This window comes from Electrophorus electricus, chromosome 15, assembly GCF_013358815.1.
Source record: "Electrophorus electricus isolate fEleEle1 chromosome 15, fEleEle1.pri, whole genome shotgun sequence".
NCBI lineage: Eukaryota > Metazoa > Chordata > Actinopteri > Gymnotiformes > Gymnotidae > Electrophorus > Electrophorus electricus.
In genome coordinates this window covers 13,223,300-13,243,802 of record NC_049549.1, presented here as the reverse complement: position 1 = coordinate 13,243,802, position 20,503 = coordinate 13,223,300, and the positions used below count along the sequence as shown (strand labels likewise).

General features: G+C 39.5%; 1 protein-coding gene across 3 annotated transcripts; it reads right to left on the bottom strand.

The window, feature by feature from the left end:
- Nucleotides 1-569: 569 nt before the first annotated feature.
- Nucleotides 570-20,202, bottom strand: cuedc1b (CUE domain containing 1b). 3 transcript variants are annotated; one of them, XM_027021484.2, is made up of 11 exons: nucleotides 19,960-20,202; nucleotides 10,354-11,020; nucleotides 9,318-9,445; nucleotides 8,714-8,840; nucleotides 8,317-8,548; nucleotides 7,242-7,304; nucleotides 6,960-7,049; nucleotides 6,758-6,851; nucleotides 6,400-6,458; nucleotides 5,977-6,046; nucleotides 570-3,151 (listed from the first exon to the last, which is right to left on the bottom strand). In XM_027021484.2, coding segments are annotated over exons 2-11 (1,200 nt in total). In that variant the 5' UTR covers nucleotides 10,690-11,020; nucleotides 19,960-20,202; the 3' UTR covers nucleotides 570-3,150. The 3 variants fall into 3 exon arrangements, with proteins under 3 accessions (XP_026877285.1, XP_026877283.1, XP_026877284.1); XM_027021482.2 differs by lacking the exon at nucleotides 570-3,151 and having other exon boundaries at nucleotides 5,973-6,046; XM_027021483.1 differs by lacking the exons at nucleotides 570-3,151; nucleotides 19,960-20,202 and adding an exon at nucleotides 12,367-12,498 and having other exon boundaries at nucleotides 5,973-6,046.
- Nucleotides 20,203-20,503: the final 301 nt, after the last annotated feature.

The window sequence follows — 20,503 nt, the reverse complement described above, 5'->3', positions numbered from 1 at the left end:
ACCTCATGGAATGAATGTTATTTTTTAAACAGATAAGCTACTTTTTCTCATAGAAACTGGATCCTCCTTCTAGCAATTAAGAAGCTGTCTGAAGTGTCCTGTTTCTCTGGACAATTTGTGTATTTCACTACAGCTGACTCTCTCTATCTTTTACTACAATTCACTGCAGTTACTCACCTAAAATGTTGTTTTTCATTTATGTCATTTTTGATGATGAGCATAGATTAGGCTTTCATTAAACAATTTTCATGCTTATAAAAATGTTACTAGAAAACACACCCATTATATCACCAGATAGCACATACGTATATTGTGTCTTTTGCTGTGTGCATTTTGTAATATTTTTTATGTACGTAGAGATGTGTGTAAAGTGGTAGAAATGCAAAAAAACGTATAAAACCATAAATGCTGCTGTACATTTCTTCAGTTTTTTAATTATGTTGCACCAGTGATGAGGGTGTGTAGTGTCCCCCACTGACTATACTATGTAAAAACATGACTGAAGGTATGAAGAATGTATATGTTGCTTAACAAGAAATGACTTGAAATAATTTGAGATCATTACAAAACAATGTATAACAATTTTATTACTTATTTCAATAACTAATAAACATCTCTGGATTGTAAGAAAAGTTCAGATCTGGACACTGGGTTGAGATTACGACTGGTTACAGAACCGTTAACTTTACTGGTGGGGCCGACACACTCTTAGTCCAAAGAGAGAGAGAGAGAAAAAAACTGTTTCTTAAAACAAAATAAAAATCCATTTGTTATAAATGTATTTCATGAGGCAAATTCCTAACATGATTTAACTTTAAGAAAATATTCAAACCAACTGATCAAAGGTGATTTTTTTTTTTTTACTTAAAAGCACAAGAACTACATTCCACAGATCATTACACCACGCAAATGCTGCACATAGTAAACTTTCTCCACCGTATACAATGGAACCTACCTTCACTCCTCACTTTTTTTGGTTAGATTTATAGTTTTTATTGCATGACAAGAAACATATTCAAGTGTGCTACATGACTCTTTCCTATACAGTCTCTTCTGTTCCCAGTTTTCAGTCCATTAAAGTTGTGCTTGTACCGAATGACTAAATGAGCGCAAATTCCCTGAGAGGTTAAATGTGCTAGTGTGAACAGGCCAGGTGTGAGAAAAACTAATGCATGTTATAGCTACTAGTGAATGTTTTATGAATTTACAACTTTAAACAATAAAACACATATCAAGCTCAAATAAGGACATGCAAGAAACATAGGACATACTACTGCCCTTATGCATACAACATGGATTTATTCTGCCTATAAAGTATGTTTTCTTACCTCATATTTAATGTTTTCAAACAAGTTGTGAAAGTCACATAGCAGCTATGCGTAATTGTCTTATGTTACAGATTTCTGCACAAAGTATACCAGTGATTCACCCCAACAGCTGACTGTAGCAGAATACTGAAATGCAGCACTTTCTAACACACCTAATTCAACTCATCAGCTATTATTAAGCTCATTAACAGAATCAGCAGTGATGGGCCACACAACGCACTGCACTGTACAGTGCCTCCTATGACTGGAGGAGAAATCCGTCATCTAGAACTAATATAATGGTAGGATAAAAGGTGCATTATTTGACCATCACTGTCTCAAACATTCATTCACAGATCTAACAGATCAAACATTATGCAGAGATCCTTAAAAGAAAAGTTAAAAATTACTAATTCGCTGAATTAAATATTGCATTAATGGCACAAAAAACAAAAATCAATGTATTCCCTGTGCTTTGGCACAAGTAATGTTCACAAAGATCCAATGACTAGACAGGACCAGGTAATGACAATAAAAGTATGCTGAGCTGCCAGTACGCTAGTATCACACTGGGCCAGTACTAAACTGAACAGTCCTGAAGGTCACATTCTTGCACAGACTTCTTCCTGTACATAAAATTCACACTGCTTGAAAAATAATTAAAATCATGTTTGCTCCAGCCTAATAGCAACAATACAATAAACCAACAATAAAAGCACCATTCAAATCGCTCTGCACCAAATTTACTGACATATTATTCTGGTAATAAACCAGATTTTTTTTAAACTGTCATAAAAATTGCATTTGTTATTTTGTTTTAAATCAATACTGGCTTGACCATTTCAGCTGGCTTTCTCTCAAAAAACTAGAAAAGAAATGCAGCATTAACACACTCTAAAAGAGACATGGCAGTGCATGTAGAGGTGGACGTTCTCTCACACATCAGTGTGCTTGCCCGTGTTTGTGTAAAAACCTTGGAAAAGTAATTTTGGTATTAAGGATTATTTAAACTCAACTACAGACAATGCATCATCTGGTTACTCAAGAGAAAGCTTAGAATGGCAGGACAAGCAGGTGCCTGTCCTCCTTGGAATAGAGCGTGTTTGAATGGGCTGAATCGGATATTAGTTCTGCTTGTATTTACATAGAGACATGATAAAGTATTTTGTGCCCTTAATTCTAGCCAGACAGAACATGTATTCTGCACTACAGAAAATGCATTCAGAAAGGCATTCTGGTGATACTGTAATTAGTAAGAATTGATTAAATAAGCAGGTGTGGCCATTGTGAAAATGTATTTCATGTACTTAAAGGGTTGAGTCTTTGGGGCAGGGTAGAAAAAAGTCATATTAATATTCTGAAGGTTAGCAAGTCAAAAATGAGTATTTTAAACAGACATCTAAAATTCATCTATGTACTTTTTTTTCAAATGGTAAAAAGGCAAACATTGCTCAAACCATAAATAATTAGGGAAAAAATATATCTAAAGTAAATATTAGTCATCAAACAAAAACTAGTACAAATTGAGAATTTCTCATTATACAAGCATTCTCAGAAGGAAAAAAGATCAGGAAATGCATACTGTATCTTCATTTCTACATATGAAACCATATATTAACAAATAGTTATAGTACAGTTTAATTGAGTTCAGATAACAATAATGGCAGGCTTGTTACAAGGGACAAGTTCCTTCCTTTGTGGATGGGGACTGTTGATCTGGAGCCTGGGACAGACTCACTCGGTAACAAGCGATGAAAGCACAGGGCCCCAGCTCTACCGGGATCATTCTGGATCATTCTGCTGTCATCACAGGAACCTTACATATGCCAGATGACACAAGTGATCTGAAATGCAACAAGTAATACATTTGGAGTAAATTTCCTATAATTTTGGTTGCCCATAGATCTCAACAATTTGAAATACTATCTGCAAAATGAAAGTAACCTAGCTAGACCACAGCAAATATATTTACTGGAACAGTGGAAGATTTAAAGACCCCCTCCAGTGAAAATTAAGCTTTTAACTTTAACGTATCCATGTAGTGTTTTCAGGAAGTGAAATAAACAATCAATACCATGACTGAGCACTTCGGCTTTGGAACGAAAGTGTACAAATAGCACTCAAAAACTGATTCAGACAGCTGCTGTGAGGCTATCAGAGTACAAGCTAGCTAGCTGTAATGGCTATTGTATTCTGTAAGCAAAGTTTCAAAATGATAGCAGACACGTGTTCTATTTTCAGTGGCAAAAGGAGAAAATGTGAGCCTTCGTGTATTTCCATAGGATCTGAAAATCAGAGAGAAATGGGTGCAGCTGAATTGAAAATAAATAAATAAGACTATCCCAGTCAAACTTCCAGAGAAAACTCTAATTTGCAATTTCAGATGACTGTTTTGAATTTTTAATTCAAAATAAGATTCATAAAACATATTGAAACGCAACACTATTTCATTCATTTATCTTGGGGTCACAGCAAAATGCTGGTCAACCGGTAAATTCAAGTTTTTTTTGTAATTTGTTGTTAGATGTTAGACCTGCCAAGCTATATGATGATTCATGTCAAATGACAATACAACATTTGAGCTATATGGCTTAGGGATATTAAAGGAAGCAAATGTTACTAAGGACAGTCTGTCAGATAAGATGCTGAATTAAATGATGGCTATACTCATTACAATAATTCTGACAGAAACGTCACATGACTTGGGGTTGTTAATGAAGAAAGCATGTCACGATAAAGTTTTACCTCAGATTGTTACTATAACATTAGCAAGATATGGTTAGATAATTCAAGTGCATATGGCACATGGAGAAAGCTGCTTTCTTGCAGAAAACTGTGAAGGCAAACTTGTCCCACATGCAGTTATACACATCTGTGGTCATCAAGTAGCCAGCGTTACATATCATACAAAGTGGATATGAAGATGCTTATTTTTAAATATTTCTTTTAATGGTGAATTCATATCATGCACTGTCACTTTATATATTTCCTACATGCTGTATAGTTTAATGTACATAGACTGTAACAGACTGTATATTAGTTATAAACTAGATGCCTTTCTCTACAGACTCTCTATAGTGTTCCTAATGGCACAGCTGGGTGTTTATTTTACAAGGTAGCCAAGGTTATCTAACATTAGCAACACAATATTAACCTCCTCCCCCATCCACCCACACACACTCAGACATGCCACCAGAGGCCTGAGAGTTTGAGGTTGAAACACACTTCCAGCTTGGGCTTCACAAACCCAAGTGCCCCTTCTCCTATTGGGACAACTTTGATTTTAAATGTTTTAATATTCCCTCTTTTATTCCCTGGTAATCTGTTATCTTATTGCATTCCTCCTTTTGGATGTTACCATCAGTTGAAATTGCTACATCCATCACCACAGTTACTCTCTACTCCTTATCTATTGTCACTATACATTCACCAGTCACTTCATTAGGAACACCCTTACTCCTGCTCATTCATGTGTTTGAGCCATGTGATTGGTCATTCATGTGATCAAACCAGCCAAACATGCGACAACAGCACAATGCACAACAACAAACATCAGAATTGGGGAAAATGTGATTTGAATAACTGTCGTTGGTGCCATAAATGCTGCTTTGTGTTTCAGAAACTGCTTGTAGTGATGGCGGAGGGCAGTGTGATGGAGAGCCCATGAAGGAGAAGGTAGTTTGACACAAACTGTAACTCAGGAAGATAAAATGGCTGCCATTCCAAGAGAGCATGTCACTTTGCTACAATAGCAGAAGACCACATAGGGGTCAACTCCCGTGAGCCAAGGATACAGTAGGCAAAGGTGGCCAAAGCTAGACATATAAAGACAGGAAAAGCGTTGCCTCGTCTGATGAATATTGGTTTCTGTTACAACATGCAGATGAGTGGCATAAACAGCATGAATCCATGGACCCAGTCCTTGTGTCAGTGTGGTTGTGTGGGGAACCAAATTAGCACCAACCAAATTAGTCTTAATGCCACAGCTAGAGTATTGCTGTTGGCCATATGCGTCCTTTTATAGTGACAATTTATCCATTTTATAATTGCTAGTTCCAGCATGCCACTGTACCATAATAAGCACAAGTAATTTCAAACTGATCATGACAATAAGTATAGTGCACATCAGTGGCCTCCCCAAAAGCACCTTTGGGATGTGCTAGAAACAGGAGACAAACCTGCAAAGATTATATGATGCAATCATGTCAACATAGAACAAAATCCTATGTATTCCAAGGACTGAGGTTGTCCTAAGTAAAGTGGCATTCAGTAGTAGTATGGTGTGCTTAATAACAGGACTGGTGAGTGTATCTGTTGGCTTTACTATTATTTGTTTATCCATGTATAGCTGGTGGTCCTACAGTGTCCTAACTTTTTTGGTTTCCAGCTCTAACTGGAGTTCCTCCCATTTGGACCTTGGATAATCACTACAGTGTTCCTGCATATGACCCCTGCCATTTGTTTGAGAGTTTCTGTGGATTGTATCTGCTCTTTGTATGATGTTTTGGCCTGCATTTTGCAGCCTACTACTAGGTGCTAGATAGTATGTTCAAAGAAACCCCCAAGGTCATTTATTACTCTTAATCACATTTGATGGTTGGTATCAGAATGCACTTTACAAAAGACAATCATTGGACTACATTCTCTATACAATGGTATAATCTCTCACCATGAAAGTGTTTCCTTGTGGGGTCGCTCCTCCTCTTGAGTGGCCAGTCTTCTGAGCTGACTCTCCTCTTCTAAACACACACATATGTAATGTTATGCTGCTCTGATCTTCTCCTCATTGCTAAAGAGAGCACCGCCTGGGCTTCCCCAACATGTTGTCTTGCATTTACCTTTCACTTTCTTATTGGTCTTTACATATTGCCATGTAGGGTTTGCTTCCAAAACAAAAGTACACTTAAGTTTGACAGTTTAATGCAAAACACTAACTCTACAGCTATGGTGAAACAGGTCCTTTTGTCCAGTAATTGACAACAGGTGATTGTGATCTAGTGAAAGATGATTACAATTCATGGAGACTGGCTGAACAAGGGTCTTGAGGTCATGTGCACATGATGCCAGATATACTCTACAGTTCAGTTCTTACCACATGGGTTTCCCTCCACATCATCCAGTAGATTGGCAGTGGAGTTGGCAGTGCCTAGTCTGATTATGCGGTTAAGGAAAATTACAATGTAACAGTATTGCAATTTAAAACCTGTCTGGATTGGTTACAGTGTCAAATAGATCAGAGTTTATTAATTTACACTGAAATACGATTTTAATAATGACATAATACCAGTGTGAATACCAGTAGATGGTTGTAGACATGAAATCAAAGAGGATTTCTAGTCCACAGTTGGCCAGATTTCTAGTCTGGGCATTCTGTTATATTACCTATACATTCTTGTGCTTTCATCTTAAAATCCATGACCAGCACAGAAAATCCAGTGTTTGGAGGATACGAATGATGCTTCAGAAGTGTTTTTCTTTTGGACTTCCTTCGTTTTGTCTTTTCTGAAAACCCTCTGGCGATTTCAAACAACTTCTTTCTGGTTGCTGTGCAGAAGAAAGAACACATTAAGCTTGAAAGGGTTCATGCTGCATTTTAGGAACTGTGAGGGAGATACTGGTTCTGTTATAGCCAGTTGCTTAAAGGGGTCTCACATTTTCCCATGTGCTTAAGTTTGTCTCTGAACAGCGCGTCATCCGACACTGCAGTGCACACCTCCGTAGTTCCAGGAGTGCAGTGGTCACCTGGTGTCGGAAACATATACATTGGTGCCAGGATTGCTATTGGTTCCCAAAGTCTGGCATTGAATCACCAAAATATAGTCACAGAACATCCAGCATAATATACTCATCATGATGGACCATGCATACACAATTGCATGTACCTATATATCCCTCACGCCTGCCACATGCCCTGTGCAGGTGGAGGACATTTACCTGTGGAGTTGCCAGCTGATGAATGGCTTGACCTGGATTTCTTGGACTCGTATTTCAGGCGATCTAAAGCAGACACGATGGAAATTGGCGTTAATAAAAAAAAAAAAGATGTCAAATATCAAATACTGCATACTGAATATCGGAACAACACTAAACTTGGTCTGAAAACACAAAAAGACTGAGTAAGACAGCATGTATTTATTGGCAAATCAGACACATGTGTAAACCTGGAAAACTCAAAGTCTTAAGGCAAGCATGAACTGTGCAAATTCAGTCTGTTCTTAAGCCCAATTGTTAGTCATCAAGTAAATACAGACTCTAGCAGAATTTCTGCTTCACTGGCCGTGGTTTGACGTGCCTGGGGGGACAAGACATGCGATTAACTGCAAACAAGCTACAATTGAGTGACTGGACGTATTGCCGGGTGGATATCTAGTATTTGGATGGGTAGATTTCTGACATCAAAAATTTTGGCTGCTTCTCTTGCAGTTTGAGCAGCCTCACATGCCAATTTATTATTGTCACAATCCGATTTCCTGAAATTCAAACACAAAGCAAATTGAAAATGGTTTTGGACAACACCAAGCATAGTCACTATGTATCTTACTTCCAGTAATTTTTGCAAAGTGGACAAACTCTGTGGTCCACGTCTGCCCAGCCACCTGCAGTTTCAATTTAATTTGTGTTTTCCGAATCAGCAAAGCTATATGCTTTCTTTTTATGCACAGGGTGCCATACTCTACTGAAAGGAGAGCTCAGAGATACAAAAGCGTCCATTTGAGATTGTGTTTCAAGTTCAAGTTTGGTTTGTCACATACACAGTCATACACAGTATAGCTCGCAGTGAAACGGTTCATTCAAAGCATGTACACATGACGTCATTTCATTCAAACCGATTACTTTCATGCAGTGTGAGCATGATTCAGGAATGTTACCCATGCACAATGGACGATTCAAACATTCAGTTTGAGTGCTCATCCATGCTTAAGATCTCTGAAATCACACAGTGTATGCCTATCTTTACCAATCTTGCAGCAGCGGCATTGTCAGTGAGTATGCAGTCATGTCTGTGTACCTCGTTCAAGTGCGATAAGGAACTCGCGGTTGCGCTGTAGCTCCTTCATGAACTCCTCATTCTGCAGGAAGAGGGCAATGCGCTCGTCCTCCAGGTACTGCCTGAGTTTGCGCTCCTGCTCGGAGGTGCCGGCGGAAGCCTCTCCTGGGGCACAAGCAGCTCGCTGACATGCGGGAGGCACAGAAGAGGGAGCCGAGGAAGAAGAGGCAGCAGAGACTCCGGCCTGTGAGCCCTGGGGGGGGGATTATAAGTCAGAGAGTGTGAATAGACTCTTGACAACAACAACAAAAAATCATAGGATAGTGAATAAAGCAGAAATGGTGGTTAAATAAATAATGCATGTTGGAGCACAAATGTTGACATGCTTTAAATATGAGGTGGATTTCCACCTCCACACCTGTATACTGTCTAACTGCTGGGGCAAGATTCGCAGGAAGTCATCAGGCAAATTGCCAAGCAACGGTGGATTCCAGTTCCTGTAACTCCGGGTCTGCTGGTGTCCTGCAGGGGGCTGGGCTTCGAACCTGCAACATTTTGTTGATGTGAAATTCATATCTGACTTTAAAATTCAATTACTAAAGCTATACAGTAATATACAGGTAAGCTACTACATATTCATTTCCACTGAACGATATGACGAATTACTAACGTTAATCAATTCTCACTCCTGCATCTCACATTGTATATCTATCGGCTCCTGAGGCACCAACAAGAATGATTCCCCTCAGACATACAAAGGCCAACTGCAGATTCGCTACAGCATGAATTTTGATTTATGAACACTAGGTGGCATCAGAAGAAAAACAGAAAAATATGCATTTTGCATCTTACGGTATTCCTAATATATCAAGATCCAGAGAAGTGAGCAGTTCCACAATTCAGTGAACCCTACAATCTAAAAACTAAATAAAGCACTTAACACAACGTGACATTTTTTTGTACAGATTTCATGATAACATGATTGGAGGGAGCATCCTTTCTTTTTTTTTTTCTTTTTTTACCGTGGGGGAGGAGTGGGTGGAGCGTTGGGATATTTCCTGTCATATATGTGCATGTCATAGGTGGGCGGAGAGTAAACTGGAGGCGGCTCCTCATCTGAGCTGTCGGGCTCAAGGGTTCTCTCCAGAATCTGATGTGAGTAGATAACACAAAACACATATGCATAAGAGATTAGCCTTCTCATCTTTCAGATCCCTCAAAAGACAAAACTAGTAATGCATATCTTTTTTTTTTTCTAGATTAAATCACGTTATTCTCAAAGGCAACCTTGAAATCGTTTTATAAAACTACAACAATTTTACTGTGGATTGTACCATTAGACTCAGACAAACGACTATGAAGGAGAACAGAAAAAGTTGGGGCAGTGACTAATTTTTAAAAAAACACTCAAACTTTTTAAATGTTCAGGGAAAGAAAAGAATCATTTTCTACACTAGACAGCAATCAGTGAGGCTATGCTATATGCATACAGAGCATCCGACGCTTTGTGTTTGACTCAGAAGTCGTGGCTCTGCGTTTGCACTGTTCTGTGAGAGAGCCGGCTAACGCCGCCCTAAGTGGGTGGACGGCAGAGCCGGGGCTCCGCGCTGGGGAAACGAGGGATCATCCTGAAAGCACAGCTTCTCGAACAATAGGAACGGGGAAACCAGCGGAGACGGATGTAAGGCAGTATGGCTTTGGTGGAGCATTGATCGTAATCACGCCAGGTTTAGTAGAATGCTGAGGCAGCAGAGAATGGTGAATTTAGGCTGGGTTTACTGGATCATGAGTTCATAAAAACACCCTCAGAATGATGAATTTGAACGCAAGAGGCAGGATTCTCGCAGCATGGGGTAAAAAATAAATAAAAAAATAAATAAAATAAAAATGGCAGTGATTTGTATAAAAGCTCATTTGCATATTGCTGCCTTTTTGGGATGTCAGTATTGAAAAGGCCACTGTTGTTACATTGATTATCAAACAATACATTGAGTAGTCTTAGTCTACCATAGTGCAGGGCCGCATTAAAGTCGTAGTCATCGCAAAGTGGCGCACTACCTCTGGAGGGATGCTCTCGTCCGAGTCAGAGCTGTCATCTGATCCGTTGCCCTCGATGCTCATCTGCAGGAGCTGGTCTATTGTGGCGTCCACGGCCCCGTTGTTGGAGCGCAGCACGCACTCGATCACCTCGTAGTCCATGCTGGGAAACATGGTCTTAAAGTCCTCCATGGCCTGGTTAAACTCCAGCCGCCGCACCTGCCGATTGGGCCTGCTGTTGTTGAGCTCCCCTGCAGCTGAACCTCCGCCCCCTGCCCCTGCGCCTCCGCCTCCACCTCCTCCTCCCCCTCCCCCGCGAGAGCCGCCATTGCTGCTCCGCCGGAACAGGCTGGTCATCCTACAGTGGCGTGTTTCCCGACTGATCGACTACGCCACCTGCAAAAACGATGGCGCCAAGACAACCACAACTCCCACTGTAGTCTCACTTGGACTGGTCTTCGTGCGTGCCGGCTTTTCAAGACAATTTACTCGTTCATCACCGCAGAGTTCCGTGAGTCCACTGGGACAAGAGGAGGGCTTCTCTCCTCTTTTTCTGCTTCTTCAGCTGCATCCAGTATCAACAATAACAGAATGACTGCAACGAGGAAGCGCGGAGTCCAGTGATTTGCAGCCTAAGTCTCCAGATGACGTTGCTGATAACTCACGATATCCACAGGTTCTGCTGGAGCTATGAATGAACACAGAAAGGAAAACACTGATGACTAAGAGAATCAGACACCAGAAGGCACACCAAAAATATGCTTCGTCCACCTAACAAACTTTTTGTACGTCTCTCACCAGCTTGGCTATAGACTACGCTAGAAAGTGCTATGTCCCTGGAGGACAGAACCGATGACATCCACAGCGAAGTAAGCAGATGGAAAGAGAGTGGAAAACCCCCCCCCCCCTGCATTTATAATGAGTCACTCTCTAAATAACATGGTAAACCAGCATGAGAAAGTCAGGAATTCAAGATACTTTTTATGACTGGTTGCTCTTTTTCTTATTTGCTTATTCATCAGACCATTGTGATCTGTATAAATAGCTTTACATTTTAAAGAACAAAAAATAAAATATTAATTACACTAAATAATAAATCATATGTCTGAAACCTCATGGACTTGGGTACAAATTATGCCCTAATTGTTAAGGATCATGTTAACACACATCTGACAGACTATAAGGATGTTAAAACAAAACAGGATTTACAGGACCTGAAGTTACAGATGGCCAATGTCCTTTTGTACCCACGTTGTATAGCTATTTTGCTGTCGGTTCCTTGCTATGGTTTTTAACCATATTTAACCAAATGTTGCTCAAGACAGCAGTATAGGAGCCCTTCTGTCTTTTTTTGATGCCATCAATGTAGGCTTGCGAATAATAACTAATTATTTGAAAATTCAAAGTTGCTAAGAAAATAAGATATAGGTAAATAGATTGTTAAATTATTAAATCAACTTTAGTAAATATAAAGAGACTATTGAGTGTGTGTAATACTTTATTAAAATCAGCATCACAGGACATGGTGAAGCTCATATAGAAAAGGAAGATCTTAATTGAGATTACAGATTATCAATTGGCCTAATCTGTGTCTGTGGTTGTGTTTTAGTTGAACATGGGGGAATATGAGGATTGAACATGCAGAATACCTTTAGAAAAAGAGACCACCAAAATAAATGTCTTAGGGAAGAAACAATTTTCTATCTTTAATTTCATTTGTATTGAAAAAAGCACAAAAAAAAAAAACCTGCTGCAGTTGCAAGCAATTTGTGATTTATAAGGTGAGATGATATGGTGTCTTCTGTTTGAGGGAGATTTATTGTTCAATAGATTTTTGGCATGCAAAACTAGTGATCTTTTCCATGTTTGATATTTTTAGATACAAGACTTAACTGAGTTTAGAAAATAGCATATTGTATGCTTATTCTCTGATATGTAAATTAAAAACAAGTTAGCAATCGAAAGAACAACACATCTGGATTTACCTTCAATTGTCTGCTCATTTAATGACACAGAATCTACTTGCACACTTACTGTGGTTAAGTTCTCAAGTCCTATCCAAGTCTGGAAGACAGACCCATATCGTCTTGTTACTGGAATTTCAAAACAGGAATTCTAAAAATGTGGGAGTCTGTAAAGGTTCGCTGTAAATTCCCTGTGATGTTCTGTGCGCTTACCCTCAGCCACCTCACTACCCCCTCACCCCACCGCACCCCACCGCACCCCACCGCACCCCACCCCCAGTGCTGGGTAGAGAAATCCCCGTTCTGGGGAAACAATGCACCCAGCCGAGACTAAGACACGCCCACATGGCAGTGCCAGGGCCCAGCACACTTTGCCAAGCTCTTGTTGGTATGGAGATATTTTAGGATGTAAACAGGATGCTTTATGCAAAATGAGGATATGTAGACTGTGGTTCTTGAGTTGCTTCTTAAGGTCAGAGCTGCAAGGCAAGCTGCAGTTGAGAGTTATTCTGGAATCAAAAGGTATTGTCTGGATGCCCTTTAAAGCTGAAAGGCTCCGATTTGCATCTAATTAATCATTCTGTTTGTGCACCATGATACCTTGACAACACACTGAGATGCCTTTAGAAAAAGAGACCACCAAAACAAAAGTCTCAAGGAAGAAAGGATGAACTATTTTTCAATTACTGATTTAATTTAATTTGTATTGAAAAAAAAAAAGGCGAAACAAACAAACAAAAAAAAAACAGCTTCTAACTAAATTAGGGAATATTTAACCATACTTTTCTAGACATACTCAGGGCACAGACATAGAAACATATGCAGGGCTCTTAGTAAATGACACTTATTTTGAAATTCTATTATAAGCTATCATGCTATTAGGCTCAATCTCAACGTTCAATACAATAACATCCTTTTTCATTATGAAGAGCTAAATTCTTGTTTCTGAAGCAGAATGCAGTCAGTGTTTTTAGCCAGAGCAAAGAGAGGGAAGGATTTAAATACACTGAACCAAAAGCTGTCTTTGCACATGGTTTCTTTCTTTAAATGAGTGTTTCCCATTTAAAACACATATGTAGGCCTGAGCACTCTGTCTCTAAAGGACATTTCAGCAAAGAAACATATCTTAAATGGACTCATGTCTCACTTCCCCTGGAAACAGGAAATAGGAAACAGGATGCCAGAAGCATTCCAAAATGTGGAACGACATGTGATACATGTACACAGCATGCTCAAAGGGAAAAATACTTATATCAGCCTTTAACAGCCATGACACTACACCAAATATCCTTTTACACTAAGGTTAAGTTTGCCAGTGATATGGTGAAATTAATAAATACCTTATGAGATACTGGTCTAGTACCTTTAGAATACTTGTTAAATTAATTGCTAGAAGGCTGAACTGAGAGCTTCACTGCGCCCTAGCTATGAATTCAACACAGTCATTTTCACAACACTAATATTAATCTGCATTTCAGTCCTGCTATATTTAGAATTGGGATCTAGATCTTGTTGTCGAACGCTGGCGCAGCAATAGGAAAGAGGAGCTCATGTTCCCTTCAGAGTGAAACTCCACATTCAGACTCACAAAACCACCATGCTGCAGTCTTTCCACTCAAGCCATGACTGCAAGCCTAGGAGACCTGTGGATAAAAACAAGGCTCGCTCCAAATGCGATGAGACTACTAATACCTCTATTAAAGTTAGAAGCACACTGCTACTGCATTTGGCCTAACTAGGTAGCTTCCCTACCCAGTAATGTATTACAAATCATCATCGAAATGCAAGCAACTCTCCCCTTTGGAAAAAAAGAAAAGTCTTTTCCCAAATACAAATCAGTAACATGGAGGCACATAATACTCAGAGCTCCAGAAAGGATTAGACGATCAAATTAAACTCATTTAGTGATTAGCAGTTTGATTGCATTTGCTGGTAATGCTTCCTGCCTTAAACCACACTTATAGCTGTTAAGAAACAGATCACAGTGCGCAGAAGGGATGTGATGTTACCAAAAATCATTATTGATTAGCCTTTTCTAAGGTAGTTCAAAATATAAAAATGCAAAACTGAAAAATTGGCCTACAGCTAAATCCCTTAAACAAGATCAATCCAACTAAAAGATTCTTTGTTATTCTTTGTTAATGTATCCATGATGTATTTTCTAAAATAATAATCAAGTTGAGACTGCAAATGGGCAATGCCCATTTTTCTGAATGGTGGCCATCTTCTGGTAGGGTTTCCTGTTTTGGAAAACACTCCTTCTTAAATTGGTCACTCGATGTAACTTGTGCATTTGGGGTTCCCCGCACACATCAATATTTCCATTTTATAGTTCATGTCAGTGCCTAAAATGCTTCTAGCATACAATTTAAAAGCCCATCATTCACTGTCATCATTTTAGAAGGTTATAATTCACTTCTATCATTACAATCAAAATCAACTGCTGCCAAAATGTAGCCAAATGTAGCTAGCCAAACTCTGACATTACAACGTATGACCACCATTATTCTAATAACAAAACTCATGTCTCAGATTTTTTTTAAAAATGAGAAAAGCCATTTTAAACCTAAAAACACACTTATAGGTATGTACTGTTACTTAAGCCAACTAGCAAACTACCTTGTCTGCTAAGTAAAATGGCAGCGATGCAACATGAATACATTATAATACTGAATATATGAATATTAACATTTATGAATATATACAGTTTCACAGATGTTCTCATGCTACTTAGACATGGAAAATTCCTGTCATGTGGCAAAGAACTCTTAGTTAATGAGAAACCAATGAGATTAACAAACCTGCTGCTTTGTTACATATATTACCCAAAGTGACCAATGACCAGCTACCCAAGGGACCTGGGTATTCAAAGTGACTTTCGGTAACTGGAACATACAGCTTCAAAGTCATCACAGATTACAAGTATAAGTGAAGATAAAGCAGATGGGGATGGAGCCTAGTGGTAGGAGCCTGAGCACTAGGAAAAACATCTTGACTGCTCTAGGGTTTTGGAGGCTTTCAGCAGGTCAGGTTGTTCAAAATCTGGAGTAGATTGCTTGGAAGAAATAAAATGAACCAATAAAAACATAATACTCTCAGACTGTAACCATCATGACTTATAAAAGAAATGCTGAGTGAATTTAGCTGCCACGTTGTTTGGATATTTAGTATGAAGAGAGATATGACCACGGTTAAACACAATGTTTCTCAACCCACAGTCCATGTTTGTGCTCTAATTCGTTAATGTGTGTGTGTACACACACACACACAGGGTATGAGATCTGTTTAAAGAAATTGAGACAAACCACTTTTGCAAATCATTGCACATCTATTTAAATAATTTACATGAGTCAAGAGACACTAGCTATTGCATTATGCATGTAACAAGATCAGTGGATCCTGGTGTTTTCATTCGAAAATGATGACTCAACTACATGAGTTTTGGAATGCTAAATTATAATTGATTACGTACACAGTCGCTTTTGGCCAAAATCAAATTCTCTGGATCCCCCCCCAAAGATTCATAATCTAATCAGACCACGAGGTCACTCCTGTTGCGAAAAGTACAATACAAGTGTGATGTCCGTATTTGTTATGAATAACGAAACAGAAAATTGTCAATAATTTTGCGACTTATCTCTCATCATACTTTCAATAGTCACCGATGAGAAAGTCCAGACCCAGTGTATGATGTGAATTACGGGAAAGCGAAGGGGGTGGGGGTGAAGGGAGGAATCACATCCTGTCTGCATGCTGATGGTGGGGCCAGCAGACAACCAGATGTTGTACTACTTAAACACCATAATATACAAAAGCAGGCTTAGAGTACAGCTATGCCAGCATCATCCTAAACCATGCATTTATTTTTTAAGAGGTTTCTCGAGCACCGAAAGTACCTGATTGGCAAGACGTTTTGTCGGACTTATGATTTTCTTCTTCACTCCAATGCAGAGAAAGAGAGGGTTACATAATTGATATGCCTTTTTTACATATCTTAAACATATTTGCCTCATATTTCTAATTAGTGGGCTACAAAGTCGAAGTGTGTTATCGAACCACAGAGTGGCTCAACTGAACCTGTAAATCAAGCACCTAAAAAGTGCCTATTCACTCTAGAGGAAACCATCCGTTTCACTCATTAGCCAAAATCACAAGGCCATCCATGAAGGAATTTGTAACATCAGCCTAGCATGGTTGTGCTCAGTTTCAGCCCAATCAAATATCTCAAATATAATATGAATCTCAGAGGAACAATACAATGCCACATTAGAAATTAGTCTGGGCCTAGGACATGAATATCTTCATATCTTCTTTCATGTGAACACTGATCCTGTTCCCCTCCTGCCATGCCTCATTTACAGTAGTCATCCTGGCTCCAGCTAGGAGTTCCATTAACCCTTGTAGCTGGGGGCGACACTCCTCTCCTCCGTCTGAAACAGGCCCCGGCTCAGCTTGACAATTGTCAAAGACAAAACAGAGACTGCAATATCTGCATTCACTGGCTTGAACTGGTGCATTATCAACATGTGCATAATCAGCAAAAAGATTCCACTTAATAGCAAAGTCTCCACCAGTGCCAGCTCTAGAGCAAGCGCAATGACTTCATAGGGCGACATTAACATTACTAGTCAATGCTAATTGTAGATAGATTCAACAGACACATTAGAACAGGAATGGCTAAAGGAATTCACACCAAACAGTGTTATCTCTGCTTACCGGTAAAGGATAAAAGGGCAAACCTAAAATACAAAAAAACATCTTGTGATCAGATTGATTTTGCATCATCTCACATAGAGGAACTGGGAAATACAGCAAATCAAGAGGCAACTGAGCCAGTTAGCCTTGTTTCATCAAGAACACATGATGATGAGAAACAAACAGAATATTGATCAAAAAAGGAGAGACAGGAGACAAGAGAACAAGACGAAATGGTCAGACGTAAAGCCATTTGTGCAGGCTGCTACATAATCAAAATCTATAAAAATTTTGATCTTTTCTTGAATGACGATGAGGTACCACGAGCTGAATCAGTACTAGTTCATTTACACAAAACTATGAGAAATGGAACATACAGAATATGTCCAAAACTTCCAGATGTACTCTACTGCCAGCTCTTCAAACCCACTGGGATACAGTCAAGTGAAAGGGCACAGGCGAGAGCAGCCAGAAGCTTGAAAATGTGGCCGTTTGCTAAACACATGAACAAAACAAGCAGACTGGAGAACTTAGAGAACCTGCAAAGCCTCTCTCAGCTCCACTCTCCCCGCACAATTCCTGATGTTCACCACACAGAGCAGGCCAGCCTGCTGCGACACCTTGGCATCTGGACAAGAGCTAACTGACTGCGTGAAAACAGACCTAAAATGGTGTATAATCAATCACACAGTCTGGGGAAGCTTGGCTGCATACGCTCATTCATTCTGAAGGCTGGCTGTTCGCGCGGAGAGCGGAGAAGCAGCTCCGTGCAGCTGCTTTTCTCTGGGATGCCCTTAAAAGCAGGAGGTGAAAAACACAACCACAGATGCATAAATAAAGCCCATGATTTGAATATCAAAGGTTTGAAGTTTGATATTTATTACATTTGTTTAGCGAAATGCATGACAGAGGTATAACAGGGATTTAGGTTAAGACAGCACAGTACAGCGTTAAGTGGCAATACAGCCTATTCAGGGTGAAATGTTTGACCTACTGTTAAGATTTCAGGAAAAAAAACAACCGCCATTTTGTCTGTGGATCAAGGAAACACATTAAAAGCTACTAAGGAGTAGTGAAACTGATGAGTCAAAAGAGTTGGAAATGAGACAGTGAGATTAGACAGAGAGACAGACCTACAGACAGTCCCACTGTTATAATTACTTAAAGTTATTGTTAGTAGCAAATACAGGAATGTCCCAGAATTTGATTTCACATCAGCCACAACAATGTGCTGTCCACACCGCTAAACACCAAACACACTTAGTCAAATTACTTAAAAATTAATCTGCCACACGGTCCATTAAACTAAACAAAATGAAAACCGATGCCTGGTTTTGGTACCAAAGTGAAAACATAGGCAGTGTAAATAACAAGTACTTGTTTCTCTTTTCTGAAAGTGCCATTTCAAAAGGACACAAACACCTGTCACAAAATCACAGAACACTTAAAAATGGCACAACTTAGCAACGGTGGACTGAGGTTCAGATCTCAGCTGCACCTGACAATGTGATTTGCCATGCTGTCATAGAGAAATGCAATAGCATCCTTCTCTTCTTGGCTGTTTGTGCGATGTGCATGGTGTCCGGAGGAGCTAAAAGCATATTCTTTTCCAGAAAGCCAGTGCTACACTGAGGATATACATAACTAATAAAAAGAGAGAAAAAAAAAAAAAAATCAAACCATTCCTTGGTGAATAAGGAGTTTAACTAAATGGTCCATCTGACATCTTGTTCCTGGCACATCAGATGGTGACCTCCAAGTCTGCTACTGAGTGTTCTGGCAGATGCAGTCATGCAGATGGAATGACTTGTGAACAGATATCACTGGTTCACAAACCTTTCTGGTGATGTTTAAGTAGCGCAGAGAGGGTCAGTGGTCATATACTTAAATCAGCCTTTAAAAAGCAGGGGAGTGGCACCAGCTGTATTGCAGTTTAGCCTTTAAGATCTCCTCCATCCATAATGCTTTTCAAGTAAACAAACAAACAAACAAACACATAAAGAAATACTACAACACTGAACACAACCAATATTAAAACTGTGTCCAGTGCACCTAAAAATTTAAACCAAAGAAATCACCATCATTTGTGGCCTATTCCTTATGCAGGTTATTTTGTTGTTTTAGATATTTTGTTTATTGTGACATTCTTAATTATTAAGCTCCCAGTAACTGGTATGCTTTCAATACACACAATTATTGAATGGATAACTGGGTCACACAGTAACCTTTCCAAACATGCCTCTGTTTCTCGGTGTCCCGGATAAAGTCTGAGTCCTGTTGAGAAACTATGTCCATCTAATTAACTAGCAGGACTATGTACAGTCGGGAAATAATGTTTTTATGAGCTAAACATGTTCTCAAAAAATGTGACAACGCAAAACTAGCCACGCTTTTTAACACTAGACACTAGAATGCATGCACAGGCCAAAAAGAAAATAACGCAGAATCAGCCTTGTCTCTGTGAACTGAATTAAGTAACCATGCATCATTAACGTGAACTACGCTGTAATAAAGTCTGTCAGGGTAAATAGCCAACCATGCACACCAGCGCCTAACCAGGACAGAGGCTATTCGATGGCACTGCGGAGAAAGTGAATGACTATGTTAAATGTCTTAGCTTGTGAACTGCATATCAACAATCATTTACGATGCCCCGTATGCTCATGAAAAATGTGAATTTCAGCACTTCTGACTGACATTTATTCTCGGGACCGTATAGCAGCAACGTAGCCACTAAGACGAGAGGCCGCACCACTTCCACGGCGCTACTCCACAACAGAGCCAGCCGTGTTCGGACAGGCACCAGAGCTGAACAAGGAGCTAGCTAAGGCACGCATCAAAAATAAAACCCAAAATCCTTGCCTGATTTGCCAATCGGATATCTGTATTTAAATATTTTGATGTTATAATAACAGAAAGAAACGAAGCACTTTAAGTAAAGGTTAGCATACAAGACAAGAATGCTTACTCCAGGAGGCAGAAGCTGGCGGCCAGTGAGCGTCGTTCCCGGTTCGTTTTCGTGTCCGTCGTGCAAAATATACGAATTACTGCTCGTTTCTTTTACCAGAAGGAATATGTACGTTTACATCGATTATTTTACATTTACGAGAAAATTAGCAAAGTCAGCGTGTATCTCCGTTTGCTTATATTTCGGCGAGGCAGCGACATTGCCTCGTCTGCTGGGCGAATCGAGATGCAGAAAATGTATCACGCTTAGACCTTCATGGGAACAAAGAGCCAGACAGCTTCCTAGTGGACGAACCGCGGAAATGCATACGGATGACCAAACTTCACTGCCCACAATGGTCTTCAAATACTGTATTTAAAATTATCCGGCACTAAAGTATTTTTGAAAGTTGTTTTTTTTTTGGAGTTGGTACTCATATTGCAAAAATGTCTGCTTTTAGAGGCCTATTTTAATTTTTAGACCAATATCTGGGACCTGAAGTCCTTCCCTAGCCATATAATCGTGCTCAGTGATAAACAATACAAAACGTATTCCTCCTTTATGC

Excerpts from the sequence above, each read along its gene's own strand:
- cuedc1b (XM_027021482.2), bottom strand. The coding sequence starts at position 10,689 with ATGACCAGCCTGTTCCGGCGGAGCAGCAATGGCGGCTCTCGCGGGGGA. Across the intron at positions 8,549-8,713 it reads AGCAGTTAGACAGTATACAG|GGCTCACAGGCCGGAGTCTC; the intron begins GTGTGGAGGTGG and ends TCCCCCCCCCAG. Across the intron at positions 6,459-6,757 it reads ACACTTCTGAAGCATCATTC|ACTAGGCACTGCCAACTCCA; the intron begins GTATCCTCCAAA and ends CCGCATAATCAG.